Source organism: Cottoperca gobio, chromosome 8 (genome assembly GCF_900634415.1).
Source record: "Cottoperca gobio chromosome 8, fCotGob3.1, whole genome shotgun sequence".
NCBI classification, from domain to species: Eukaryota; Metazoa; Chordata; class Actinopteri; order Perciformes; family Bovichtidae; genus Cottoperca; species Cottoperca gobio.
Genome location: NC_041362.1, coordinates 7,845,368 through 7,871,232, shown reverse-complemented (window position 1 = coordinate 7,871,232; position 25,865 = coordinate 7,845,368). Strand labels below are relative to the sequence as shown.

The 25,865-nt window shown below is 41.4% G+C and overlaps 2 protein-coding genes across 6 annotated transcripts in view; one reads left to right on the top strand and one right to left on the bottom strand.

Annotated features, from left to right (window-relative positions):
• Nucleotides 1–21,940, top strand: part of arhgap44a (Rho GTPase activating protein 44a) — a 29,563-nt gene extending 7,623 nt beyond the window's left edge. Inside the window, exons 2-23 of one of the 5 annotated variants that reach the window (XM_029437373.1) lie at nucleotides 3,503–3,542; nucleotides 4,341–4,460; nucleotides 4,597–4,673; nucleotides 4,893–5,004; nucleotides 5,177–5,253; nucleotides 5,383–5,497; nucleotides 5,677–5,745; nucleotides 5,895–5,976; nucleotides 6,314–6,441; nucleotides 7,071–7,182; nucleotides 7,683–7,764; nucleotides 7,948–8,028; nucleotides 8,966–9,079; nucleotides 9,171–9,262; nucleotides 10,211–10,394; nucleotides 11,312–11,329; nucleotides 11,422–11,610; nucleotides 13,253–13,765; nucleotides 15,734–15,879; nucleotides 16,502–16,903; nucleotides 17,537–17,588; nucleotides 18,639–18,772. In XM_029437373.1, the coding sequence (XP_029293233.1) occupies nucleotides 3,503–3,542; nucleotides 4,341–4,460; nucleotides 4,597–4,673; nucleotides 4,893–5,004; nucleotides 5,177–5,253; nucleotides 5,383–5,497; nucleotides 5,677–5,745; nucleotides 5,895–5,976; nucleotides 6,314–6,441; nucleotides 7,071–7,182; nucleotides 7,683–7,764; nucleotides 7,948–8,028; nucleotides 8,966–9,079; nucleotides 9,171–9,262; nucleotides 10,211–10,394; nucleotides 11,312–11,329; nucleotides 11,422–11,610; nucleotides 13,253–13,765; nucleotides 15,734–15,879; nucleotides 16,502–16,903; nucleotides 17,537–17,544 (2,761 nt within the window). In that variant the 3' untranslated portion in view covers nucleotides 17,545–17,588; nucleotides 18,639–18,772. Of the gene's footprint in view, nucleotides 1–3,502; nucleotides 3,543–4,340; nucleotides 4,461–4,596; nucleotides 4,674–4,892; nucleotides 5,005–5,176; nucleotides 5,254–5,382; nucleotides 5,498–5,676; nucleotides 5,746–5,894; nucleotides 5,977–6,313; nucleotides 6,442–7,070; nucleotides 7,183–7,682; nucleotides 7,765–7,947; nucleotides 8,029–8,965; nucleotides 9,080–9,170; nucleotides 9,263–10,210; nucleotides 10,395–11,311; nucleotides 11,330–11,421; nucleotides 11,611–13,252; nucleotides 13,766–15,733; nucleotides 15,880–16,501; nucleotides 17,589–18,638 lie in introns of all 5 variants that reach the window. The other 4 variants (XM_029437371.1, XM_029437372.1, XM_029437374.1 and 1 more) reach the window with 4 other exon arrangements.
• Nucleotides 21,941–23,997: 2,057 nt separating this feature from the next.
• On the bottom strand, nucleotides 23,998–25,293 carry LOC115012589 (RING finger protein 222). The gene has a single exon (XM_029438283.1). It carries the CDS (start codon nucleotides 25,127–25,129, stop codon nucleotides 24,506–24,508), a length of 624 nt encoding a protein of 207 aa, XP_029294143.1. The 5' UTR covers nucleotides 25,130–25,293; the 3' UTR covers nucleotides 23,998–24,505.
• Nucleotides 25,294–25,865: the final 572 nt, after the last annotated feature.

Genomic DNA, 25,865 nt, shown 5'->3' with positions numbered 1-25,865 from the left:
TTGTATGGAATGTGCAGCTGATGTATGAGGTCAACTGGGTATTTGGTACTCACATTTTATTTCCATATTTGTGGAATTGCAATTACTTGGAATGTCTAAGGTCCCTGGTTCTTCTTATCAGCACTTTGTGAATGTCACCCGAGGTGGAGAGGGAGTTATTCAAAGTCTGACCGTTGACCTTTACTGGACGTGTGAATATTGTCTCAGCTAATTAATTTTCCTGCAGTTGTCCATGTTTACATTGCAGATATTCTTTTTCCGCTGAAAATTTGTATATTTATAGATGGTGCTTGTGTGTTTGTGTATTGAGTCATCAGCAGCTCCAGGTAAAGGCATGTCTGGGAAGTGGCAGATGGTTGGCATAACTCTGGCCAAGTCTTCCTCTCCTTCCATGTGCACACCGCCCACATGGCTGCCAGCTCTCCCACGTGTTTACTTTCCTCCCAGGACTCATTCTGCACACTATTTGCCAAGAAGAATTTCACTCCTCATCTCCAAAATCTCCTGCTGCTTAACTTTACATCAGGTTGTATAGCAACTCCAATACCTCCTGTACTGTCCAGCAATGCTATTTTGTCTCTTAGCCTTCACAGGCCGGTTATGTACAATATTGCTTTCTTAAGAGGAAATACCACATTCTGAAAACAAACAAGCTCTAAGAACAAGACAGCCTGCAGTCTTTGAAGATCAAATCTGCTTGAAGTCTGGGTCATAATTGCCACATCAGTTGTGGTCGGCAAGAACGCCAGATGCCTGCGTTTCAACTTTAAATCTAGGAATTTAACGAAGAATAAATGGGGGGAAAAGTTCTGGGTTTTATTTAATCGACTACAAGAACACTTCAAGAACACTAAACAACATTGAGGTCGATTAACTTCATCAATTAACTTCTCATAAATTATCTAAATAAAGAGGACCAGTCTACACAATACTGACAAATGACTTTGTCCATTAGTAGAATTTAAATTGAACTGCAATCTTAGATTTATTGGCAGCCATCCTGAGAGCTCCGCCTCGTATCGTAATGAGAGCTCAACAGGCAGCGGCCGTGCTGACAGCGGGTTGCGGGGGTTTGTGTAGCGGCCTCACTCTCGATGTCAGAACCGCTACACTCCCTTATTCTAAACAGCAAATGCAATTAACTATGTTTTTTAGCCACCCCTTTCAACATACACTTTACACACGTTCCCTCAGCCAAGATAAGCCTTCAAGAAAAACACTCCCACACTCAAACAAACACTCACTGGAGTTGGAAGGATGGCCCCCTACTATTGAAACTTCTAACATATGCAACTGAAACATCGCTCCTGCCCCATCTGTGCTGTTGGGCTCCTATTAGAGTCTCCTAAGGGACAACTCAACCAGCCAATGTAAGGACAATGTGGTGACACGCTCACAGCTGCATTGCAGACCTCCAGGCTCCACACTCAGCACAGTATACATGTGACAGTCTTGCCCACAAGGTCTTTTGTGGAACATGGAGTTTTAGAGATTTTTAGAGGCTGTTGAGTGTCGCAGCAGAACTGAGCCAAACTTGAGCGCTTGGGTTATTTTTATCCCCCTCATGTAATCAGCAATCTGCGATCACACTTATCCTTACAAATCATGCCAGAAACTTCTCGCTCTGCTATCTTTCGCTCTTTCTCGCTCTTAGGCTTCCACACACATTCACATGTCCTGTGTTTTTCCTCCTACCTTAGTGAGCGGAGCAGTTTTCCAGCAGGCTGACTGTGATTAGATCCATTGGTACATGGTTTGACCCAGTTCTCATGGCTCACATCTTGGCACTAAGAGCAGTGATGCTAATAACTGACATCCTTACTGTAAAGCTCAGCTTTGTGTTGTTGGCCACTATGTATGGAATATGTATACACATCTGCATTTCAACATGTTTAAGAATGTCCTTTTTTTGATATTCTTAAACTGTGATTTATTTTTTATTTGTGTTCCTCCAACAACATGGCACTGGGCAACAAGGAGCTGCTATGCTGTGTGTTTGACAGACTTGGTGCAGAGATATCATACATGAAAAGAGCATTTAATCATGTGCTGCTGATGAATAATAGAGCACAAAACAAGGTCTCCATTCCTCATTCTCTTGGTTAGCAGTGAGATGAATTCAGATAAAGTTTTTAAATAAATGATTTAAAAAAAGAAGCTATTATTCACATTTGGCATGGTTAGGGCACAATAGCAGGAAGAGGTTGTACAGACAGGAAGGGGAAGCGCAGAGAGAAAATGTGCACCATTGGGTGGCAGCTGGAGGTCTGCAGGTCTGGTTTGGACTCATTTAAGGAGGTTGGCTCCCTTGTCAGCCTACAGCCCTTTTGAGCAGGAAGTACATGTTATCTTCCTCTCTGATAAGGCAGTCTTGCTCGGTCCTGAATTGTTGCTTCAGATGTGTGCATTGTTGTATTGTTGCATCTGAAAACAACCCAAATGGATGTAAACATGGTTCTAACATTTAAATTAAAATAAAGTATTGTTTAAACATATGCTGCACGATTGTGGACCTGAGACAATTTGCCTATTATATATTTTCTTGAAGGATAATAAAGCGCATATTGAGCTCTGTTTGGAAATCTGCTTGCTGAAAAAGGACTAAAGTCTTAAAATATTAGCCGTCTGAACTGAGCTGACACCATATATTTTTGATATCCACTGGTTTGCTCTTTTCTGAGCTTAAGGCTCATTCAATACTCTGGATGAGTAGTTTCATCTGCTTCAGCGGCAGTGCAGCGCTGCCCTTTCCTTCAGTATTTGGCTAAGTCCCCAGTCTGCTGGATTCACAGAGGGATATGATGCTCCTCAGTGGAAACTGGCATATTTGTATCAGCGGCCTTTGCTGGCTGCTGTCCTGCATGTTTCGCTCATGCTTAGAACATTCCAGTGAGTTTACAGCATGGATAGTTTATGTGCATATATGCCTGATAATTAATGTGTTCTTCTTATTGATTGCCACATTGATGATGTGCAAAGAAAATCAAGTCAACATCCAATGCAATACAGCTGGGACATTATTTCACAACTGTGAAGATGTTGGCAAAGACATGCCACTATTTGGATACTTAAAGAGCTTATGAAAAGAGTTTTATTATGTGAGATGTCACATATTCACGTTTACACACAATATTTCATTGTGTGTCCTAGGACATAAAAAGGGAGTATGACAGTAATAGGATATTTCAGAGTCCTGATTTATGTCTATAGGGAAAACATGTTTTCTGCTCTCATGCTAGAGTACGGAACAAATCTGTAATAGTCACCATCACAGGCTCTGTGTAGCTTGTCGAGTGACCTCAAAGAGGATATACGAACAAGTTCACTGTGACTTAAAAGTAATATTTAGTTTTCCCTGACTTTACAGTGCACAAAGCCTCAGTCATTGACAGAGCTGATACATCCAGCAGAAACAGACGTTTAAAAATACCAGCACCAGACGATGTTTATAATGTCTCCTGTGGATAAATACCCTAACCGCTTTACACTTTTATCTTCACAGGGCAGAGAAAACAGAGGTGTTAAGCGAGGACCTTCTACAGGTGAGCTGTGGTGTAAGTGTGTGTGTGTGGGAGGGGGTGTGGGTGTGGGTGTGTCTATTAGCAGTTAGTGCTGCCATTGTTCATGCTGTGTTTCATTAATGATTTGATTATGATAGAAGTCTGTGGCTCCAACTTCTTTGTCTTGGGGCCCCTCAAAGCGAAGCAAGGTCTCATCACAGGTTACATACAGTTTGTCTGTATGCTGGTCAATTAAAGAGACATACTCAGGTTGTTTGATTTGAAGAATTTTAGAGGCAGGAAGAGGTGTACTCTCTAGTATTTCACAAAAACACATATGTATGAGAAAGTCAGAAAACTAACAGGGTTTTATATCAGAAAAGTTGTTTTCCTTTCATATTCCTTTGATCATCTCACAACCTCTCATGGGCGCATTCACTCTGGGCCTGTGAGTAAGGATTATTGTCATTATTCAATATCAGTTAAATGAATCAAATGTCTGACATAGTGACAAATGTCCATCACAACTTGGCACAACCCAAAACGATACCTTTTAAATAGCTCTTTTGGAGTCAACAGCAATCAAAAATACATAACTTGTGTACGTCTAATCTGTACCATGAAGACGGTAACAGGTGTTGCTGTATGATGCTGCAAAAGAGATGACAGATGTGTTGTTAGAGCACAGTGTTTGTAGTAATAAATGGGTGTATGTGTGGGTATGCCAAGAGGTTTCTGATGTGTGTGTGTGTGTGTGTGTGTGTGTGTGTGTGTGTGTGTGTGTGTGTGTGTGTGTGTGTGTGTGTGTGTGTGTCTGTGTGTGTGTGTGTGTTCTTCCAGGTGGAGAAGCGTCTGGATCTGGTCAAGCAGGTGACACACAGCACTCACAAGAAGCTAACTGCCTGCCTGCAGGGTCAGCAGGGAGCTGATATAGAGAAGAGATCTGTCAAGTCCCCTTCTGTGAGTACATACATCCATCATTCTCTCAGACACTGAATACTGATGCAAACTGATGTGTGTTGATGCAACATAAAAATATTCATAATCTTGCATGATTGTCACAGAAGCTCTAATAATGTATCTTTTTTTCTCTCAGAAAAAACTACCACTCACGATCCTGGCACAATGTATGGTAGAAGGTGCTGCAGTGTTGGGGGATGACTCTCTCCTGGGGTAAGTCACTGTCGTTAACAGGGCCTTGCTCACACACTTGCCTAGCACACACACACACACACACACACACACACACACACACACACACACACACACACACATAGAGACATCTTTAATTATTGATTTGGCTATTGAATTCTTCTCTGTCCTCATTACCCTTGTCTGTATTTTAATTGCATTTGATTGCCTGTGACTTTGTGTTTGGCTCTCACCAAACAGGAAGATGCTGATGATGTGTGGGGAGACAGAAGAGAAGTTGGCCCAGGAGCTCATCCAGTTTGAGTTCCAGATAGAGAGGGATGTGGTGGAGCCCCTATATGTGCTCGCTGAGGTGAGCACCAATTAATACACCTTCCTGATGTAATTGAATTACAGAGCCACACTCGGTTACTTTTTTTACATCCGATCTTTAGGAAATGACAGGAAGACTATGGTCCTCATTTATAATAAAGTGCTGCGCTTGTATTCCCTGAGCTGACTTTAAGCCATCCTGTCTTTTTTAGGTGGACATTCCTAACATCCAGAAACAGAGGAAGCACTTAGCTAAACTTGTCCTGGACATGGACTCCGCTCGGACAAGGTGAAGGACGTTCACATTTAAGAGACAACTTGCTCTTGTTCATTTATGTTTTTAATAAAGGCTCAGGTGTTAAATACAGGAAGAATGAAATATCCAATGCAGTGGCATTTTTTTTACCTCATGACATAGATTTCATCAGTCGTCCAAGTCATCCAGCCACCCGAGCACGCTGCAGCCCGGCGCCAAGTCCGAGTCCCTCAGAGAGGAGATGGAGGAAGCAGCCAATCGGATGGAGATTTGTAGGGTGAGAGCCACTCTGATATTCTTCCCCCTTCTCCAGCGCTTTTCTTTTCCACTTTTTGCACTGCTCCTGCATTTATCAGACACAAATGGACCACAATGCCAGGATGATATTACAGTTACATGTTGGACTTCAGTGAGATCGTTTCTTATGTGATGGTTGATCTCTTCTTTCTGTTTCAGGATCAATTGTCAGCAGATATGTACAGTTTTGTGGCCAAAGAAATAGACTATGCAAATTACTTCCAGACAGTAAGTATATGTTATCATCTAAGTTGTAAACCCAGTAGGGAAAATATGTTTTCCCATATTAGGTTACAATTAGCATTGTAGATTATCTAATAACATTACTCACATTATATGATACATACTTATTTAAAAAATCTCTTCTCCTTCTATAGCTGATAGAAACGCAGGCAGAATATCACAGGAAGTCATTAGAGATTCTTCAAAGTATCCTGCCCCAGATTAAAGCTCACCAAGGTGAGTCTTGTACTGTGTGTGTGTGTGAGTGTGAGTGTGTGTGTGTGTGTGTGTGTGTGTAGAGATCTGCTCTAATTCTGCACCAGTATAAATATTAGGGGCTGAGAAGTAATGGAGTTAATAGCCTTGACATGTCACATAACAATCTCATTAGGCTATAATTATCCACCTTCATGCTTGTGCTACCGGCTAGTTTACTAAAGTGCTAAACCACTAGAAATAGAGATGTGGAACCAGGGAGACAATCTTGAAAGTCACATTTAATTGCAGTTAGGATTTAATTGATGAATGTTTGTTTTTGTCTGTGGGCGATTCAAGCGGCTGTTTTGTGTTGCAGAGGCGTGGGTGGAGAAGCCGTCGTTTGGCAAGTCTCTGGAGGACCACCTGAATATTAGTGGGAGAGAGATTGCCTTCCCCATCGAAGCTTGTGTCACTATGCTGTTAGAGTGTGGCATGCAAGAGGAGGTAGAGAGCACTCACACACAGCATATTTTTGTCACACCTGGTGCTAAAACGTAACCCTTATCAATCAATTATTAAAAGATAACATTGCAAACAATCACATACGTGTGCACATACAAATTAAAATGTTTCCCGCACTGTAAATGTGCTACTATCAATTAGTTTATTGTATTTCTATTATTTAATTAAGACCATCTTAAAGTACAGAGAAGTTACTTCCAATATTCAATACATAGTTTAAACCTAACTTTGTCTGGAAAGACTTATTCTCAGGAGTTTTCTTTGGCTCTTATCTTCTTGACCTTTCAATTAAAATTAAATCCAGCAAGGAGAGAGGACAAGTAGCAACATCTTTGCAACAGGAAAAATGTCCATGACATCGAGGTTACTAATCATCTTTGTGATGGTTTATAAAAATGTTTGTGGTAACCAATTAAAATCTGACGGTATGCTTTGGAAGATGGTTGACAGCAAAATACAAAAAACATGTTAAACCACCAGTTTGTTCCCGTGTTATTTATCATCACCCAATGTCAAATGCACAACGATAGTGGCATTTGTATTGTATGCACAGTTCATGTTAGAATGTGATAATTACACATGATTATGTGTTTCCTGCGTGTGGGCTGCAGGGCCTCTTCAGAGTGGCTCCGTCAGCCTCCAAGCTGAAGAAGCTGAAAGCATCTCTGGACTGTGGAGTTCTGGATGTGCAGGAGTACTCCTGCGACCCACACGCCATCGCAGGTGAACTACACCCACACGAATGCCTTGTTCATAGCCAATTTCCATAACAACTACCCCTACACTCTTGTCTTTGTAAGTCAGGGAAAAAACTGCTAAATATATGTATGCTAAAGGCTATGATTGTTACTCAACATCTGCCAGTTTTTTTATGATTTGGAAAGGTCATTTACCCTGTACAAAAGTTTTCTGATTAAATTTGGACCTGGTTGGCGGAAAATATTGTTCTTAATCGGGCACACAGAGTGCAGTCTTCATCAGCTCTGCCTGTGCTCTTTTTCCAGAAGGCTTTCTGTTCTGATATTGCTGTGCATTTCACACATTAGCATGAAATCTGTGTCGAGCTATCTGGCAGCTCCAGCAGGCCCTTGCAGCAAGTGCCTGCTGGAGTGTATACTGTATATGGGGCATGGCTTTGCCAGAGAGAAAACTATCCCCCCACCCCCCTCTCCTCTAAAAAAGCAAACCAGTCTTTACTCTCACCCTGTTTTTCTCACCCAAAGGGGCTCTGAAATCATACCTCCGTGAGCTCCCTGAGCCACTGATGACCACTGAACTTTATGATGAATGGATTCAGGCTTCCAAGTGAGTTGCTGTTTTCTTTTTAAATGCACTTTCTTCAAGTATGCCATTGGCCTCGATTAAAACAGACAATAGTCCAAAGTCTTTATATAAGGGGGTCTTGAGTTCCAAAATGAAAATTGGTGACATTTATTATTAAGAAATAGAGCAACAATAAACCATAATGTTTTTTTTGTATTTCCTCAGCCTTCCAGATATGGACAAGAGACTACAAGCATTAATGGCAGTGTGTGAAAAACTCCCCACAGACAACTTGAACAATTTCAGGTCAGTCACTTTCCCTACATTTCTGTCCCATCACCATGTTCCCAGAGCACCCTGCAGTTTCAGTCCAACCTGCACCAGCTACAGGCAAGGAAAAGTAACCGCAGCAGCAGGTTTGAAATGCAGACATTCAGATGGCACCACATACAGGCAAAGAAATGAATTGCTTCTGCAATGTTGACACCTGCAGGCAATGACTTTTACAGATTTAGTAATCATTGTCTGTAAGTGGACACTATAAAAATAGCAGCAACAATTATTGCATGTAAGAAGAGGTAGAGGGCACACACACACACACACACACACACACACACACACACACACACACACACACACACACACACACACACACACACACACACATACACACATACACAACATTCCCAAATTTGGTTACAACCCATTTGCATTGAAGAGTTATGACCCGTTAAGTGCATCAGGCCACAACTTCAAAAGTTTGGTAACAGAGAATTTGTCATGATTATGATAGCCTAGTGGTCCAGAAGGGTGTGAGTTCAATTCCAGGGCTGCTGCCATTGTACCCCTGAGCAAGGTACTTAACCCCCAGTTGCTCCAGGGAGACTGTCCCTATAGTCATTGTAAGTTGCTCTGAATAAGAGTGTCAGCTAAATGACTTGTAATGTAATAATTACAATAATAATAATAATTGAGCAATTGCTGCCAGCAAACCACTTCTTTGGTAGATAACCGTGAGGCGTCGCAAAACAGCATTTTTTGGTTAACACATTTGTTGCTTCTTATTGCTCATATTTCATCTAATCTTAACCAAACTTGGTACATTCCATATTTAGATGACCCCAAACAAAACTAATGAGTTTGCTTTTAGATATCACTGTCATTGGTAAAGTTAGGAGATATGTATAGCTAAACATGTCTGACAAAAAGGTATAAAATGCACCTTTTTATTTAAATCCCACAGATATCTAATCAAATTCTTAGCCAAGCTAAGCGACTACCAAGACGAAAACAAGATGACTCCCGGCAACCAAGCGATTGTCCTCGGCCCTAACTTGCTTTGGACACACACTGAACCGTATGTATTGTTTTTTTTTTTAACTCAGCTACCTTACCTTCACTGATCGCATAAGATTATACTGCACTTCTAATCTTTGTCTTCTTTCCAGGAACATGACAGAGATGATGACCACCCTGTCCCTGCAGATTGTTGGCATCATTGAGCCCATTATCCAGCATGCTGACTGGTTCTTCCCTGGAGGTGGGGATCACATACTATGTATGTAATATTGTAGTCAGGCTGGGCACCATATCTATTTTTATTGATCTTCAATCATTGTAGTAAAAATAAAATAATAGTAGTAAAAATAATAAAAATAATAATAATAATAAATAAAAAAAAATATATATATATATACAGTATATATATATATAGTAAGGTATGACCCGCAATTTTTATGACCCAGTTTTGTCTAAATTAACGTATCAAATTAGTGGAAAACATATTAAATATATTATAATGAATTACTTGATAAATTATTAATTATTACTTATTATTTCCTTTGGCTCAGCCCTATATGAATACGATGATACCTTCGGATCCTATCATTCTCCTTCATGATTGTCAGTTCATTTAGACGTTAAAAGAAAAGCAACACTTCGACAACCTATACTAAAAAAACACAAGAAAAACATAGATGAAGCACACAGTGTTCATGAGTGCTGCACACATCATGATGTCTGAGATGTGTTTGAAGCTGCAGCGTCATGTAACACCTCGCTGAAGGCAGCAGACCATGCTGTGTTTGCTCGCTATAATAGATCACTTCCTGTTTGCACAAGTGTCATATACAGTATAGACACCTTGGAGTTAAGATGTTCACCAGCAATTTTGTTTGTTATAATTTTGTTCGTATTTTGTTTGGCTATGGAGTAAAAGCATGCCATAAGGCACAATGACATATACTCTCTGAAATAAGCGATACATTATAGACCATTATTGTAGCGTATTTGGTATGAATGGAAAACTTTTTTATCACAGGATTTTATTGTTTATTTCATTTCTTTTTTGGTAGATAATGTAACTCCCATTCTTAGTGATAGACTCCAAACAGACCGACACGTACACAAACAAACACCACTATCACCATCAGCGTACAGTGAAGCGTCATTATACTGTATGCTCATGGTGTGTATTCTCCTCCTTCAGAGATTGAATTCAACTTGACAGGCAGCTACGGCAGCCCGATCCACACCAACCACAACTCCAACTACAGCTCCATGCCCTCACCAGACATGGACCAATCTGAGCGCAAGCAGCAGCACGACCAGAGCCGACGCCCACTGAGCGTTGCCACGGACAACATGATGCTGGAGTTTTACAAGAAGGATGGGTATGATGCCTAGTGCATATTTTTGCTGCCCACATCTCACTCTCACTCTGTTTTCTCTCTCGCTCCACCCACGTCTCTTCTCAGGCATCTGATATCTAATTCTTATATGTGAGGCCATTACCCTTTTACCAATCCTGTAACCTAAAGCGTTCGCTCTAGACCCTCCATAGGCCACAGAGAGATGTGGATTCAACCATATATCTCACCTGTCAATAATTACAGCACATACAACCCGTATTATCATCTCTCATCAGGAGAAGAGAAGCCTGAGTGAAATTTGAATACCTGGCGCTGAATTGCCTTGAGTGGCATCGTCTCTATGGCAACAGGGCTCTGATGAAGGGCTGCTGGTTACCTCTTTTTTTTCTCAGGAAATAATTCTCCAGTGCTGTCTTATCATCTTCCCACACACAGTTCCTCCTTCACAGTCTGGCTAGCACGTCACCTGGCCTGAGTCATTCATCCAGCTGGTGGAAAATCACTGGCAGAAGTGGAATCGACACCTTCACCAAAATACCCCGATCAAATTAAGGAAGAAAGAGCTTTCGCTCTAAATCTTCTGCATCCCATAAACAACAACTACCAACAATATGGGTGGATAGAAAATAGCTTTTATCTATTTAGAGTAAAGAGCAGCTTAGTATAAAGGGTCTGCTCTGTCTGTGTGTTTGAGCGAATCTAAGACCAAACAGGCTTAATTAGAACAAACAAGCATTTAATTGGCGCTCAGTAGATAAGTGCAGGCAGGTTATGTGGCTCTCACCTCTGGAACATCCCTTCTGCTCCTCCCTGCCACTGTTGATCTCATCTCCCCATCATACAGTATACAGTGTACTAGTCTGGTGTCTGGTGTTGTCAACCATGTCTGCATTACTGACCTCGTATCCCTTTTGCCTCTCTTCCCCCTACTAACGCAGCATTAGGAAGATACAAAGGTACCGTATCGTGCCATTTTTCCCTTTCCTTACCACCCCCACTCACCTCTTTCTTCATCATCATGAATGACTCTGGATATGTTTGTCTCCAGTATGGGCGTCCGGGTTATGGATACCTCCTGGGTGTCTCGTAAGGGTTCGGCCACACTGTCGCGCAAGACCTCCTCCACCCCTCCAGGCATGCAAGGCCCCGGCTCTCCCGCAGACACTCTCATACCGGAGCAGCCCGGCGAGTTCGCCAGCTCCCCGTCCGCGACACCGCCACCTGGAGAAAGGGTTTGGTAAGTCACACTCCAGACGTTGTCCCCCTCTTCCTCATGCATCCACTCCTGTTCATTTTATTGTCATCATCACCATCATCAACTTTCTCTGCTGTCATCAAGATTCCTTGGCTGTTTTAATCATATTCTTATTAAAGTGGTAATAGACAACTTCTCAACTTCCCCCCCTAGTGTTTTGAAGTGGTATTACTGTCGTTTTTCCTCAGAGCCTACTACTAGCGTCAAATTTATCAATTTATTCAGACCATCGGGGAAAAAGCAAGAAATACATTCAAATATATAATAATTAATTCCCAATGCTGCTCAGACGATTCTCTAAGCTTAATGCGCAATGACGTCCCAAATATGCAAGTGTCGGTTACGTCATCTGCCGACTTTTAGCAACTTGCGGAACTAGTGCTGGCTACTTTCATTAGAGAAGAGTTGGCAACAATGCACGGGACATACTGCATTTTTTTTTCCACGGCTGTGTGCCTTTACTTTCCAGGGAGATAGTACCCGGTGCATAAGCTTATAGGGAGCCAATCTAAATGCTGATGGTGTCATTATTCTATAGACATTACATTATGCAATCAACATTTCCTTCATATTGATAAGTTAAAGCAAAAAACGTGTCTAATGCCACTTTAATTGTATTTATTTGTTTGGAAACTCTGTCAACACCTTTGTGTCTCATTCTCTTATTATTATGATTTCTCACTCTCCACATTTCTTTAGTTCTCCCTGTTTGTCAGGTTGATGTCCTTGTCGGTAAAATTTTCAAAAGGATAATGACATTTTCTGACTAACTCTGAAGGGTTTTAGTCCAAATACTGTATGGGAGTTTTGTTTCTGTACATGGCACTAAGCTTCAATCTGCAAGTCCTTTGCGAGCATGCTAATATTTCCAATATCCCATTGTTGTGGCTTGGCTTTCTCAGCTTTGGTCGTGAATTCTTTCCTTTTCTGTTGACACGCTGACTGATTTCCCCATTTTTTGGTATGATTATCATAGTTAAACACATGAATAATCACCTCATGGTCGCTGGCTCTGCCTGTGTGGCAAACAAGAGATAATATGGCTTCTGGCTTGGCTGGCTTTCCCCTCCTCTCCTGTGGCTCTTTCAGCCAATGAAAGGGTTTTGTGTCTGTTTCACACTGCCCTGGGCTGACTGCAGGACCTGCAATGCAAACAAGTCTTATACTGTCAGATAAGGGCAGATAGGGTTTCCATATGCAGCAGAGAGGAGATATTCAGTCATCAGCTCAGCTTGATAATATTGTAAGCTGCAGACCAGTACTTTGGCTCCAGAGACAGATCCTCACAGCTCCATGCAGTGTGCAGACACAAGGTGATCACAGAGGGAGTCCTATACACTCTATCATTTTCCTTTGGCAATAAAACTTATTTTTTTCCTTTGCTGTTTCTTTGTGCTTGTCGTTGTATTTGCACTAAGCTGACTGTGTGCTAAGCTTGGTGCCCACTGCCCACCCTAAAATGCAGTTTTTTAATTTATTTTTTCTTCTGTTTTTGGCTACGGACCAACTAACGCACTAACACCCTAATCATCAAAACAGCTTATCCTATATCGCTCCAATGCGTCTCCCTGTTCAATCACTAGAGCTGTTTCTTTTGTGCTGTTTATTCTCTTAATATCTACAGCTCAGACAACGTGTCACCCAATCGGCCGGACACCTCTCATGCCCACCCACCCCCAGGGGAGGACCGGCCACCCCCCCCTTACCCCATCTCCTCGTGCCACACTGCCCCCCACCTCTTCTATCCCAAACCCCCACCCTGCGCTCGCCCCGTGGCACCGGGTCCAGAGTCCCAGCCCCCCGCCTCTCCCCCGCCCCCACTGCGCTGGTCTGGCTTCACTCCCCCCGCCCCGCCCCCTTCCTCCTCTTCTTCCTCCTCCTCCTCGTCACTTGACATCAATTCGAACCCCAAACCCAGCTGTCTGCATTTCCCCAAGCACAGCCCGCCTGGTGACATGTCGCATGCTCCCCCACCAGACACTAATGCTTCACCACTCTACATCAAAACCCCCTTGGTACTAACCCGCCATGACCAGTCCCTTGGCAACCCCCCTAGCCTCCCTTCGTCCGCTCCCCCGCCCCCGCCGTGGGCTGCCTGTCCATGTGCCCGAGAGAGAGGACCCCCCAGGCTGACTAGGTAAATACAACACACCCACGGCCACTATGGATGCATCACAGAGTGGCATCTGTATCTCTCCTCTCCTCTAGATCGCTAGCTCATATTTGCTTTTTGCTTTTTTTCCCTCCCCCTTCAAATGACATACTTCAGATTCTGTAACATCAGGTTGTCCAGCGATGCCTCTCATGGGGGTTGCCTAGCAACAAAGGATGTTACTGGCTCATGTATAGCGCTCGGTTTCATGCTGGTATTGAGTAGACGATAAATACATGCTCAATGCTGCATATGGCTATCAAGAAGCATATGAATGTATTTACTCTACATTTTGCAGCAGTTTCTTTTGCTAACCAGCAGAAGGAAGTAAAGATGTTTCAGGTTAGTTATGTGGCTATTATTTCCTGGTAAGGTTCAGTATAGAATATCTACATACAGCATCTTCCAGCTTGATCCAGAGTGTTGAGATTGTGGCAGTCTGTGGTGTTACAACCACACAGGACAGTGTGAATCATTACAGCAAATCGTCGTCAGCGATAAGAACAAGCTGGCTTGATAACGCTCCTTCTTGTGATTTGGTAGCTCCATGTCTTCCTGTTCAGATGGATTCTTTTTGGGGGAAGACAGCTCAAAGGAACTTCAGGAGATTGCAGTTAATTAGATGTCATATAATCCAAAATGTGACTGCTATACTGCAGTATCGGTGCTTTGTGTTGGCGTGAGCTCATATGAGTTTTGCAGCTATACTTGTCTATATTACTGAGTATATCCGCATTGCAGGCATGAATTACAGAAATACGTACATCTTACAATTAGCAGAGAATACAGTGAGACAAAACGTAATGGTTGTGATTTAAACTTAATAAGCAGAGAGGACACTAGTAGTAGATCAAATGTCCCATTACTGATGTCTTATAACACAATTTTAACATCACTGGAGCTTTCTAAAACACCAAGATAGCTAATGCAGAGCTTAGACGGTATATAATATGTGTAGGGGTTTCCATAACACAAGATATGCAAATTAAATCTGTTCATACAGTCCACTAGTACACTAGATGATACATGAAGATGAACAAAGATGAATAAGGGTGCTCCTTTGATTAGGTACACTCTATTAGTTGGTCCATGCTTACAGTATATAACGTCGGTTTATATTTAGTTGCTCATATCTTGTTACATGCAGCATCTCTACTCTCTTTTCTGTGCATCCTCACTACTGTACTGTAAGAAATAATTCTGAAGGCAATTGAGGAGGTTCTGCCCAAAGAAGCATTCATGCTACCTCTTTCTATTTGTTGCTGGATGCAAAGATGTACAGCTTCTGTTCAGCTCAGTGGCCCTTCTTGTCAGATATCCAGTGGAAATCTTGTGAGTCCGGTTAAGATCCCAGCTGGGCTGTAGTTGAGCTCCTGTAACTAGAAATTGTTTTTCTTTTCGAATATATCTCAGAATAAAACACGACAAATCGATTCAATTTACTGGTGTTCTGAAAAACCTACCTGGAAGCCTACTTTTTTAAAATTCTATTATAACTGAGATGTTTTAGTTGCACTTTTCTGATTGACATGCCAATGCCATCCAACTTCATTGTTTGAGAAAAAAGAAAAATCACATTCAGTTTGGTCAATGACATTTTCACTGACGAAAAAGACAAAAACGTGTAGTTTTATGGACTCATGTGCACCAGTTGTGTCTCAAACTGCTAAATAAGAGATGATGTGAAACTGTTTTGCCGCTAAACACTTGCTTACCTTGATGTAAGCTTGCTTGCCATTATTTTCTGGGTTTCAGAAAAGTTAGTAATATTGTTAACACTGTACTTAAAAGTGATGATGATGATGTTGATGATGATGATGATGATGATGATGATGATGATGATGATGATGGCTGTTGTGGATTTGAGATAATGTACATGAGGTATACTGACAGTTCAAAACACATACTGTGTCTGATACTATTCACAAACTAATGTCTTCCTGTCTTTTTCAGTTCATTCAAGAGTAAAGAGCTCTCCCCTGTAATTGGACACAAAGCCATCCAGGTGGCAGGTCCAACAGTCCCCCCCAGCTGTAGTCCTCAGGGCAGTAGCCAGTCCCCCCACTCCACAGAGCACAGTCCACACACCCTGCACAAAGGTCAGCAACTCTCTCAATCTCAGTTTACATTGGCTACGTTTACATGCACACTGATATTTCACTATTATTCCAAATTTGATACGGGTCATGAAAACAGGTATTCCATTTGGATACTCCGATTTAGTCCTTATTCCGAATGCAGCATAAAACACATTGGAATATGCCGTTATTCTTCTGGTTTTAAGAGCATTTTTTGGACATGTACACAACGCATTCACAATAGGGTTTTTTTACAAACCAGACCAACTAAACAACAGTTTGAAATTCTGGGTTAAAGATGCATTAGCAAAAGAAAAGCTCACATTTCTGGTTGCAAGGAGAAACACACCAACTTTTAAACATTATAAAAGACATGGATATCAACAGGTTTTTGGAAGTTAAAGTGATTTAATGGCGTAGCAATAGATTGTGATTCATAGGGGGCTTTTACGTTAATCTTTGATGCATGGCTGCATGTAAACAGGAATATTAGTGGAATATTAATCGCTACGTTAACAGCTTAGTAAGAATATTGTCCTTTTCGGAATATGAGTCAAAAAACGGAATATTTTGTGCACGTAACATATAAACTTATTGTGTATGTATTTTCATTTCTAACAATGTGACTGTTGTGTATATCCAGGTTCCAAGAAGTTGGCCCCTGTGCCTCCAAAGGTCCCTTACAGCCAGTCCTGCGGGATGTCCGACCAGTCAACAGGTCAGCCGTCACCGGTCAGCCTGTCCCCCACACCTCCTAGCACCCCCTCCCCTTATGGACTGGTCTGCCCTCCAGGGCAAGTGCCCCCATCCTCCCCTGGGCAGACCCCATTTGGGGCACCCCACTCCCTTTCGTCCCCACCCTCCCTGACCGGAACGCTCACCAAGTCGCGGCCCGCCCCAAAGCCCAGGCAGAGACCCAGTCTGCCCCCTCCTCAGCCGCCCACAGCCCCCCCGGGGTTCACTGGCCTGGCCATGGCCCCAGTTCCCCAGCCCCTGGAGCAGGGCCTCCTGGATGGACTGTCTCCCGGGGAGAGCATGTCTACAGGTAAACATCAGCCCTTGGCAACAACACCCCCTCCGCCACCACAGGTGGGGCTGCAGCGGCCCTCGCTCAGACTCGCTGTGGCTCTGTCCAACGGAGACGGTGGACGAGTGTAGGACTCTGTAGGACTTGTCCCTGTAGACATAAAAGATACCTTTCCCCTTATTGACTGTTCCCAAGCGAATGTCTGAATGAATAAAAGTTGCCTTTTAGACACAGATGCCTGAAGAATTATGTAAATATTAGCATTTTTGTGCTACTGTAGTGAGCAAATCTCCTTGACCTATGTACTCATTGCTTGTGTTATGTGATGATGTTTCTGGGTAATGTGTGGAAACATCAGAGAAGCATAGCTCGTCCTGCTTGTATGGAAGTTGCCATTAGATTCATCATGTGCTCTCTGTTTATCTGTGTTACCCAGACCCTCAATCGGCAGAGGTAGGTCAGAAGCTTACTTTACAGTCAAGTCTCTCTTATTGCGTAGCAGGCGTGGAAACCTAGCCAGACAAACCCCACATTATATCTACAGTATATGTTCTGATGATGAGGTGTTCTGTCATTATATACCAATCATTCTGTCACTTTGCTATATTTATCATTCTCTTGTTCCCCCTGCTACTATTGTGCACCTTGCAGCTGTGTGAGGCCAGGGATTCAGTGTGGGCTAAGTGTGAGGGGGACTTTTAGGGTAAGCCAGACCGTCCCCGCCCCCATGCGCTCCATCTCACTGCCTGGCCTCGTGCTGTGGCTGCCTCTGGGGTCTCCTGCAGCCTGCCTCAAACACACCTACCTGTTGCTCTCAATCAGAAAATGTTCCCTATTTCCTCTGAAAGCAGGTTGACATTATTGACTCTTTGCATGGTGTTGCCGCTCAAGCGATAATGCATGGCTTAAGGACTTCCCAGAGTGCACCACACTGCGCTCACATTGCAGACGCCGTCGCTTACAAAGGTCCATCTTAAAGCCCCCCTCCTTTCGTTACCCATTCCCAGCCCTATGCCAGCAGACATCCCCCTCTAACGTGCCTGCCAGCGGAATCGGGGGGCCACAGGTAACCCCCATTCCACCTTTGGCAGGTTCATCGCTTTTTAAAACTTCTGCTCCCTCTTACTACACTGCCACGCTCCATCTCATTCCTACACAGGAGTAGTCACCAGTCTCTGCTTGGACCTGCTGCTTTCAGTAAATGCAGCAGCACTTTAGAATATATTTAGAGCAAATACTGTTCCCGGTCCTCGTGAGATTGCCATTGTAACTTCAAGCCACTTGGTGTCTTGGTTTCCACAGAGTTCCACACACATCTTGTTGCCTCTGTGTTGGTTTTACCTGGCCACTGTTGTAAACGTGTACAGTAATGTGTCCTTGTGCAGTCATTTTGACCTGTGATTGTATTTTGTTCTGACAGAAATAACTTGTTGTTGTCTCAAAAGACGCAAATAGCTGTGACATATCACACTAGTCGCTTGTACTTGTAGGTGTGTCTAGCAACACACTGAAAACATCCCTGTGTAGAATGTGAAGCACATGTAATCTACTGATTACTTCAATCAGGACAGACATCATATGCCACTTACCATGAGTTCAGACTCAAAAAGATTAATATTATTTCTGCTCTCTTCCGTTTTTTACACCTCATTATCATCGTCATATGCCCTCTTCTCCTCCTCCTCTTGCTCATCATCACCATTTCCACCATTCTGCTCATCATACTCACCTCTCCCACCATGCTCACCATTAGATATCTTCAATTATGAAATCCCCTCCATCAATGTCAATCTGGACAGCCTCATCGATGAGTTCAGCGGTATCCCTTGCAGGAGGTCGGTGGCAGTGACAGACTCTCCAGAGGGGGACGCTGTGCCTGAGGAGGAGCCACAGAGCACCACTCTATGACCTATGACCCTAAGGCATCACAGCTAACCAGCACCCCTGTGGCTATACATACTCTTAACTGTCGCCATCAAGGCCTGATGGAAACACCAATTGGCCTCACCAATGCCCACCTGAAACCACAACTCGAACACATCTGCTACAGGCTGCAAAGAAAGTCATCTCTTACAATTGCTCGCTAGTACATAAACGTGACTACAAAGAAAAACACCAAAATGCCATAGTGGAGGAACAGTTGCCTTTAGGAGGAAAGACTGGAATATAGATGAGTATTGAATTAAGATTTTATTTTTATTGTTTGCTTTGCTTTGTTCATCTTTGTTGTATGATGCAGTGGTCTGTATTTCTGTGAGTTTTTTCTATTTTATTTTGTTTGCCTTATTAAAAACATGCAATCATATTGCAATATGATATTCTCAAGTTGTGCAACTTTTGGTAAGGGAAACTCAGAGCCTGACATGGTTAGGAGCAAAGCCCATCCTCAGGGTGAAACAGAGAGACAGAGAGTAGTAGTGTTTTATTGCTCACAGGGTATTCAAGCTTTGCGCACATTAGGAACATGCTGAGCCGTAGAGACAGGTTTTGCATGCAGGATGAAACGTTTAAAGCAGTTTACTTCTTATTGTCACACCCAGTCTTTAATTCCCCTCTTCTATCACATATTACAACTGTAGTTCTTTCTCTGACATTTACCCTCATACAGGTAAGCTCACTTTAACTCACTTTATACCAGCACAGTATGAGAAGAATGTTACTGTAAATGAAATGTTTTGGACGAAAGCACCGCGGTGTGTTTGCATGACGAGCCAATGTGAACGAACTCCTTCGGATCAAGGGCCTCAGAATGGCAGTGTTTTTATTTTTGTGAGAGTGTTTCTGTTGTTGTTGTTGTCCTTGGAGAGTAAAATTAGACCACCCATGTGCTGTTACAGTGTGATGATAATGGATAGATGACTACACTGCCTTTAGGTTTGTATGATTCTCTCTCTTAACCTTGTTTCAAGTGCTTCAGGTTCAGTGACCTTTGATTCCTAGTGTAAATACAAAGACTGTACATAAATTGATGTATATAAATCTGAGAGGAAAAGTATATGTAAAATGCATATCTTGAATATATATAATAATAATAATAATAATAATAATAATAATAATAATAATAATATATGTGCTGATATTTATCATGTGTAGAAAATGTAATGATTAAAAATTTGCTGTTATTTTTGTCCCTGCACACAATGAACAGGTTTACTGTGGTTTCATAATGTTTCGCTGTAACACAAGGTAACAAGGATGCAGCAGCAGAAATGCAGAATGTTAATTCTGCTTGAAATCAATTGTGTTTCTTTTCTAATTCTGTCTCCTGAGCTTTGACTTGGAACATGCTCGAGCACTAATGAGTTGCTCAGATATGCTCTATCTTTTCTGCTTGATCAGTTATTTAATAGATTCCTATGTAAATAATTAGATTATTTTAAGAACACTCTGACCATTTCATTAATTCGTAATGAGGATAAATGAAGTCCTAAGCCTATACTGTTGGACCGGCTAAACATATGTGCTCATTCAATTATAAAAGCGGACTTGGCACACCTGCTGTATCACCTCCAAAGTTGAAAATAAATCTGTCCTTTGTTGTTATTCTCACCGCAGACAATTAATCAGAGGTATTTCAAGTTCATCCGATAACAGATGCTGCAGTTTCACTTTTTTAATTCCGTATAAAATGTTTTAGGACTATAATTTTGTCAATTAAAGTGCAATTACAGTGTTTTGATCCACCTCAGTATAAAAAGTGATCAAAGTCACCTTTCCCAAACCTACAGAAAGAAAAAAGCCATTCATTTGATTGCAAAGCAATTCATTTCCTTTTTTTCAGTTTGTTTTGATGTGTGATTTTACTTTTGACAAAATGAATTCTAGATTAACCTTTCTCCAAAAAGTGATCTATGGTATGCCTCCGTGTGTGTTCTCAATGTTTATGAAGATTTTGGTGATGTTGATAATTGTATTGATAGTTGTGGTGATTATATGACAACAATTGCAAGTGCCCTCACTGGTTGTTATTTTGGAACTATAGGCATAATTAATGTGTACTAGAGGTTTTATTTTCTGTGCTGGATCCATACATTAATACGAGGAGGCAGGGGTTTCTCTGTGTGTGTGTGTGTGTGTGTGTGTGTGTGTGTGTGTGTGTGTGTGTGTGTGTGTGTGTGTGTGTGTGTGTGTGTGTGTGTGTGCAGACTGAATGTGACTCGCTCGGATTTCAAACAGTAGGCTACCTGATTTTGTAATAACTAATAGGCAAATGAGAGCTTGCATTTGAATGAAGGTTAATTTGAGCCTGTTGGCATGTATTACTACCAGTGCAGGGCAGTATTGCTGTAATGCTTTTGTGCATCATAACTGGAACTTACAGCCACCTAAAAGCATGCATTCATATTCATTGTAGGTGTGATTATTATGCTGCTTCAAAGAAAAAAAAGGACATCTGTACCTACCCTCAAATCATATTTCATCACATATCTAATTTCAGCCAGTTAGTTTAACTTTACAGCGATTTATTTTCAAGAGCATATTCAAAGGAGCCACCTTTTGCACCAAATGGTACACTGTAGTTTTATCAAGCATTTCACCTACTGTAGAACTACATTTCCTCACGCACCTCACCACCAAGTATGTTGGTCTAAAGAAAAGCTCAATTTGTTTACATTTTCTGGCAGGGGGGAGGGGGTTAAATGAGAAAAGAAAGGAAAGAAATCTGAAAAAGGGTCATGCATGCGCTTAGATAGTCTTTTGATAATCCACGTTTTGTGTCAATCACTGTCTTTTTAGGGATTGTAAGAGGGGTAAAATGTAGAGATGGACTCTAGAGAATGTGGATCACAATAAATGGTCCTTCGTGGGGTTTTGAGCAATACGGTAGAGGAGTGGATGTTGCCTGTGGATGTACTGCCTCCTTCTGCTTCCACTACTAGTGTACAAACAAAACCTGCCGCTTGTCAAGCCCACCATGCCCACCCCTTCCTCCTCTTCCTCCTCTGCTTAGCATATCAAGTGGAACACAGTGTGTACTGTGAAGCCTACCTGCAATCCTTATCAGAATGTCAGAAATAAATATATATATTAAACTCTACATTTTTAATAATCTCACTTGGTTCATGTGGCTTTATTTCATGATGTGTTTTAAATGTGACAGTTGATGATCCCTGACGACAGAACTATTATTCAAAACTTGCAGTACAATTCTGCAACTTCAACTCTGCTATATTGGAATAAAAAACATTGTTGTACTTTTAATCTACTACATTTGGTGGAATGTAATTTAGTACATTGTTACGACTCTGACAAAGGGAAGGAAGACTCAATTGCACGACTCCAGACACAAAGGTAGTGTAGAATAAACAAAAGTTTACTTCCATAAATCAAGACAACAACTGAAAACGCTCACTAGGAGGATTAACAAAGTACTCTGAAAAAACACACTGGTACTTGGATATGCTATGACAAGACAAACTGACAAACTTTTAAGGATTGAGAAAATTGTCCTGCTTCTTTAACTAAATAAACTATTTTAAACGCTTGGATTAGCTGGAAAAAGCATCGTCACAAAGATGAACACAGTGACGAGTGACCATTTCACAAACTGCCATGAGACTTGGAAGGATTGGATGATCCTATAGAATATGATTCATTGCTGTAAATTAATATTTAGACTATACAAAGTAGTTACAATAAGCACAACCATAAACATATACAGCACTAAAATGCAAAAATAAATGACTGTAGCAGTAATGTTGCAAGGCAATTGTATTAATCCAAAAACTCCTTTTGCACAATGAATACTTTTACTTTTTATACTTTAAGTGAAATGACGTCTGCTAAAGGAATGATGCAGGACTTTTTCTTTTTACTTAAGTATAGGAGTGTTTTTTCCATCCCCGCCTGGAGGTTTTATGCTGTCATAGAAATATATTCAACAGCGTTAACATAGTGGAGAAACCTAGAAACTAATTCTTGTTAGTCATCATTTTAACCTGAATACATTACTAGTATTATCAGTTTCCCCTTATTATCTTTTTGCCTTGAAATGTGTGTCTACTTCGCATTTACATCTTTTTACGGTTAATTTCTACCGATGTGCAAGCCACCAACAGGAATATCATCTTAAAAGTCTGATTCATCCAATTAAATGAATCATTATCACCTCCCTGCCACTCTCTAAGAACCTGAACAGAAGCCTCTGCAGGTGCGTAACCTGTAGGACCGGCCCAGCAGGATGGCTGAAGGATTGTCACAGGAGGAAACTAGGAGTGTACACGTTTGTCAGAATGTCATTCATTCAGTCTTTCATTTGTTGTCAACTCTTTTGTTCACGAAGAATTAACATAAGTCTTTTTTCAAAGAAATCGGTTAGCTTTTTTTAAAACGGATTTCTAGTTTTTACATAACTTTCGTTTTTTTGGGGGGTTTTTTTTGCCAAAATGAACCCACGTCTCTCTGCTCCATCTCAATCTGGATTCTTAAGAGAGAGAGAGAGAGAGAGAGAGAGAGAGAGAGAGAGAGAGAGAGAGAGAGAGAGAGAGAGAGAGAGAGAGAGAGAGAGAGAGAGAGATGTAATGATGTAATGTAATGCCCCAGTGCAGCAGTGTATCTTCTTACAGCAATCGGCGCAGCTCATCAATACCTGCTCATCTATCTCCTTCAGACTGCCATGGGTGCATCAATTATTTCTTATTGAAAGTGTTCAAGGTGGCTCTGTTTACATCGTCTTCATGCAAACTACAAGGGGAGTCAGTCACATGGTGTATGTGTTACTGAGGGTTCTAACTTATATCTCCCATCAGTACGCGTAAAGCTAAAGTTTAAAACGGACTTGTGTATGATTTTATTTTCAAACATCTGACATGTTTTCTTGTGACGTAAGGAGGAGAGAAAGTCTGTCAACATGATACTCTGACTGTTTAATTATGTTTATTATCTGACTTTGCGTCCTCAATAAACCAAGCTCATGTCTTGTACGTAACTCTTTTTTTTTTGAGGACATAGGCACACACACAAAATAATCCTGAAAGTGGGATAGTTGCTGTAGCTCTGCAGTTTACAGTTTTGTTTCTGCTGCTTGGAAACAGTGTATCCAACAACAAGCTCACACAACAATGACTTGAGGAACTTTAACAGCAATTGGTTTAGGGTTACATGGTTTTATTATATTTTTTTCTGCCAAACTCCTTTTTTTCCTTGTTGAAATTATAGTTTCAAAATGTCCAATCTTGTTGGATTTATTCACTTTTGGTGCACTTTCAAATTGAAACATTTCCCTGCATGTTTGCTATTCATAAAACAGGTAGAACATGTCACAAAGACTTATCTGCCAAAGCTTTATCCTTGACTTTACTTTAGACTGTTGCGTGGTTATGCACACAAAGGGCATGCCTATACACTCACAGACTTTTCTTTAAAATCAGGAAATCAAGGAAATTACGGTACCTAATCACATCTTAAAATCATGTTGCAATGTTACCATATTGTACATTTTCAATATTTGTATTATTTATTGAAATAAATTATTTGATCTATAAGACAAATACACTTCTTCACACAGTTCATTGCATAGCAGGTATAAACTTCAGTCTTTGGATGAGAATATGTTTCCTAAAAATGTCAGTTCATCATTCTATATTGGCACTTCATAATCCAGACATCCACATCACTGGGCTATGCCAACAAAATCCAGGGTAAAGTCGCAGCCACCAGTGCAAGTATAGTAAATGCTGACAGCAACATAACCAGGCATCGTGCAGTTGTGCAAATCTTGCGCCTTCGCCTGCGCTGCGGTTGAACCGCAGTCATCACGACACTGAGCGCATCGTTTTCAGCCATGGGTCGCCCTTGAGCGCTTATGATAAAGATCTGAGATTCATTATGGCTTGGCCTAATCAACCTTTGTCGACGGATTCGTTCAGACATGTCACTAAAGCAACGAGAAATCCAAGTAACTTCTGTCGGTAAACTGGAGGGGCGCCGTGCGCTCTGGATCTGTCTCGGTGGCGGAGGGACAGGCACCTCCAGGGTCTGCCCTTCACCTGGATCCTTGTCCGCCGCAAGGGACACGAGCGCTTCCTTTTGTTTCTTGATGAATGTAAGATGTCGGCAGACAGGGCAAACAATAGTGTCTCTGATAGTGTTTCCATTGCTGTTGATGCTGACCAACGTTTTGACCAGACAGTCGTGGCAGAATACATGTCCGCAGCTCAGAGTCCTCTCTGTGCCCGACAGACTCTCATAGCACACTGGACACTCTCGTGCGTCCTCCTGGCTATCTTCCTTATGAAATGCCATTGAAGGAAAAGTAACCACTGCAATAAGAGAGTTTGTTCAAACTAAAAGTCGATCCCTTTGCAGATGTAGTGTGAATTCCCTCAGCGCATGACTGTCTGTATCTTGGCTGAGTGTTGAGGCGAGAGCTGCGCCTTGTAAAACAGGGCCAGCCACCTCTAACTGCAGTGGCTTCACTGATTGGGTCACCTGAAGGCATTTGGCACTTCAAGTGGCCAAGCTGGTTTGCGTTTCATGTTCTTCAAACTGCATTATATGCTTGCTGACAGACATTCTTATATATGAGCAAAACTGCAGCATCTGATGAATTGGCGATATTTTTTTCAAAGCTGTAGCTTATAAGAAATATATGTATATAGGATATATATATATATATACACCGGTACATTCATATACATAAATATATATATATATATATATATATATATATATATATATATATATATATATATATATATATATATATATATATATATATATATATATACATATATTATATAAATGTAATGTAAGGATGAAAGAACTGTGCATGTACCATGTATTGGTACTATCCACATTTAAAATTTAGATTTGCTGAGATACTAAATTATCCTATTATTTATGTTTATTTAAGTCACTCCTAATAAAAAAATCTACATTTTAACAACTTATTATTTCCTGTAATAAAACTTTGTTTTATAGGCATAGACTATTTATTTGGCTTTCGTCTAAACGAGAAACATTTCTTATATGGGGATAG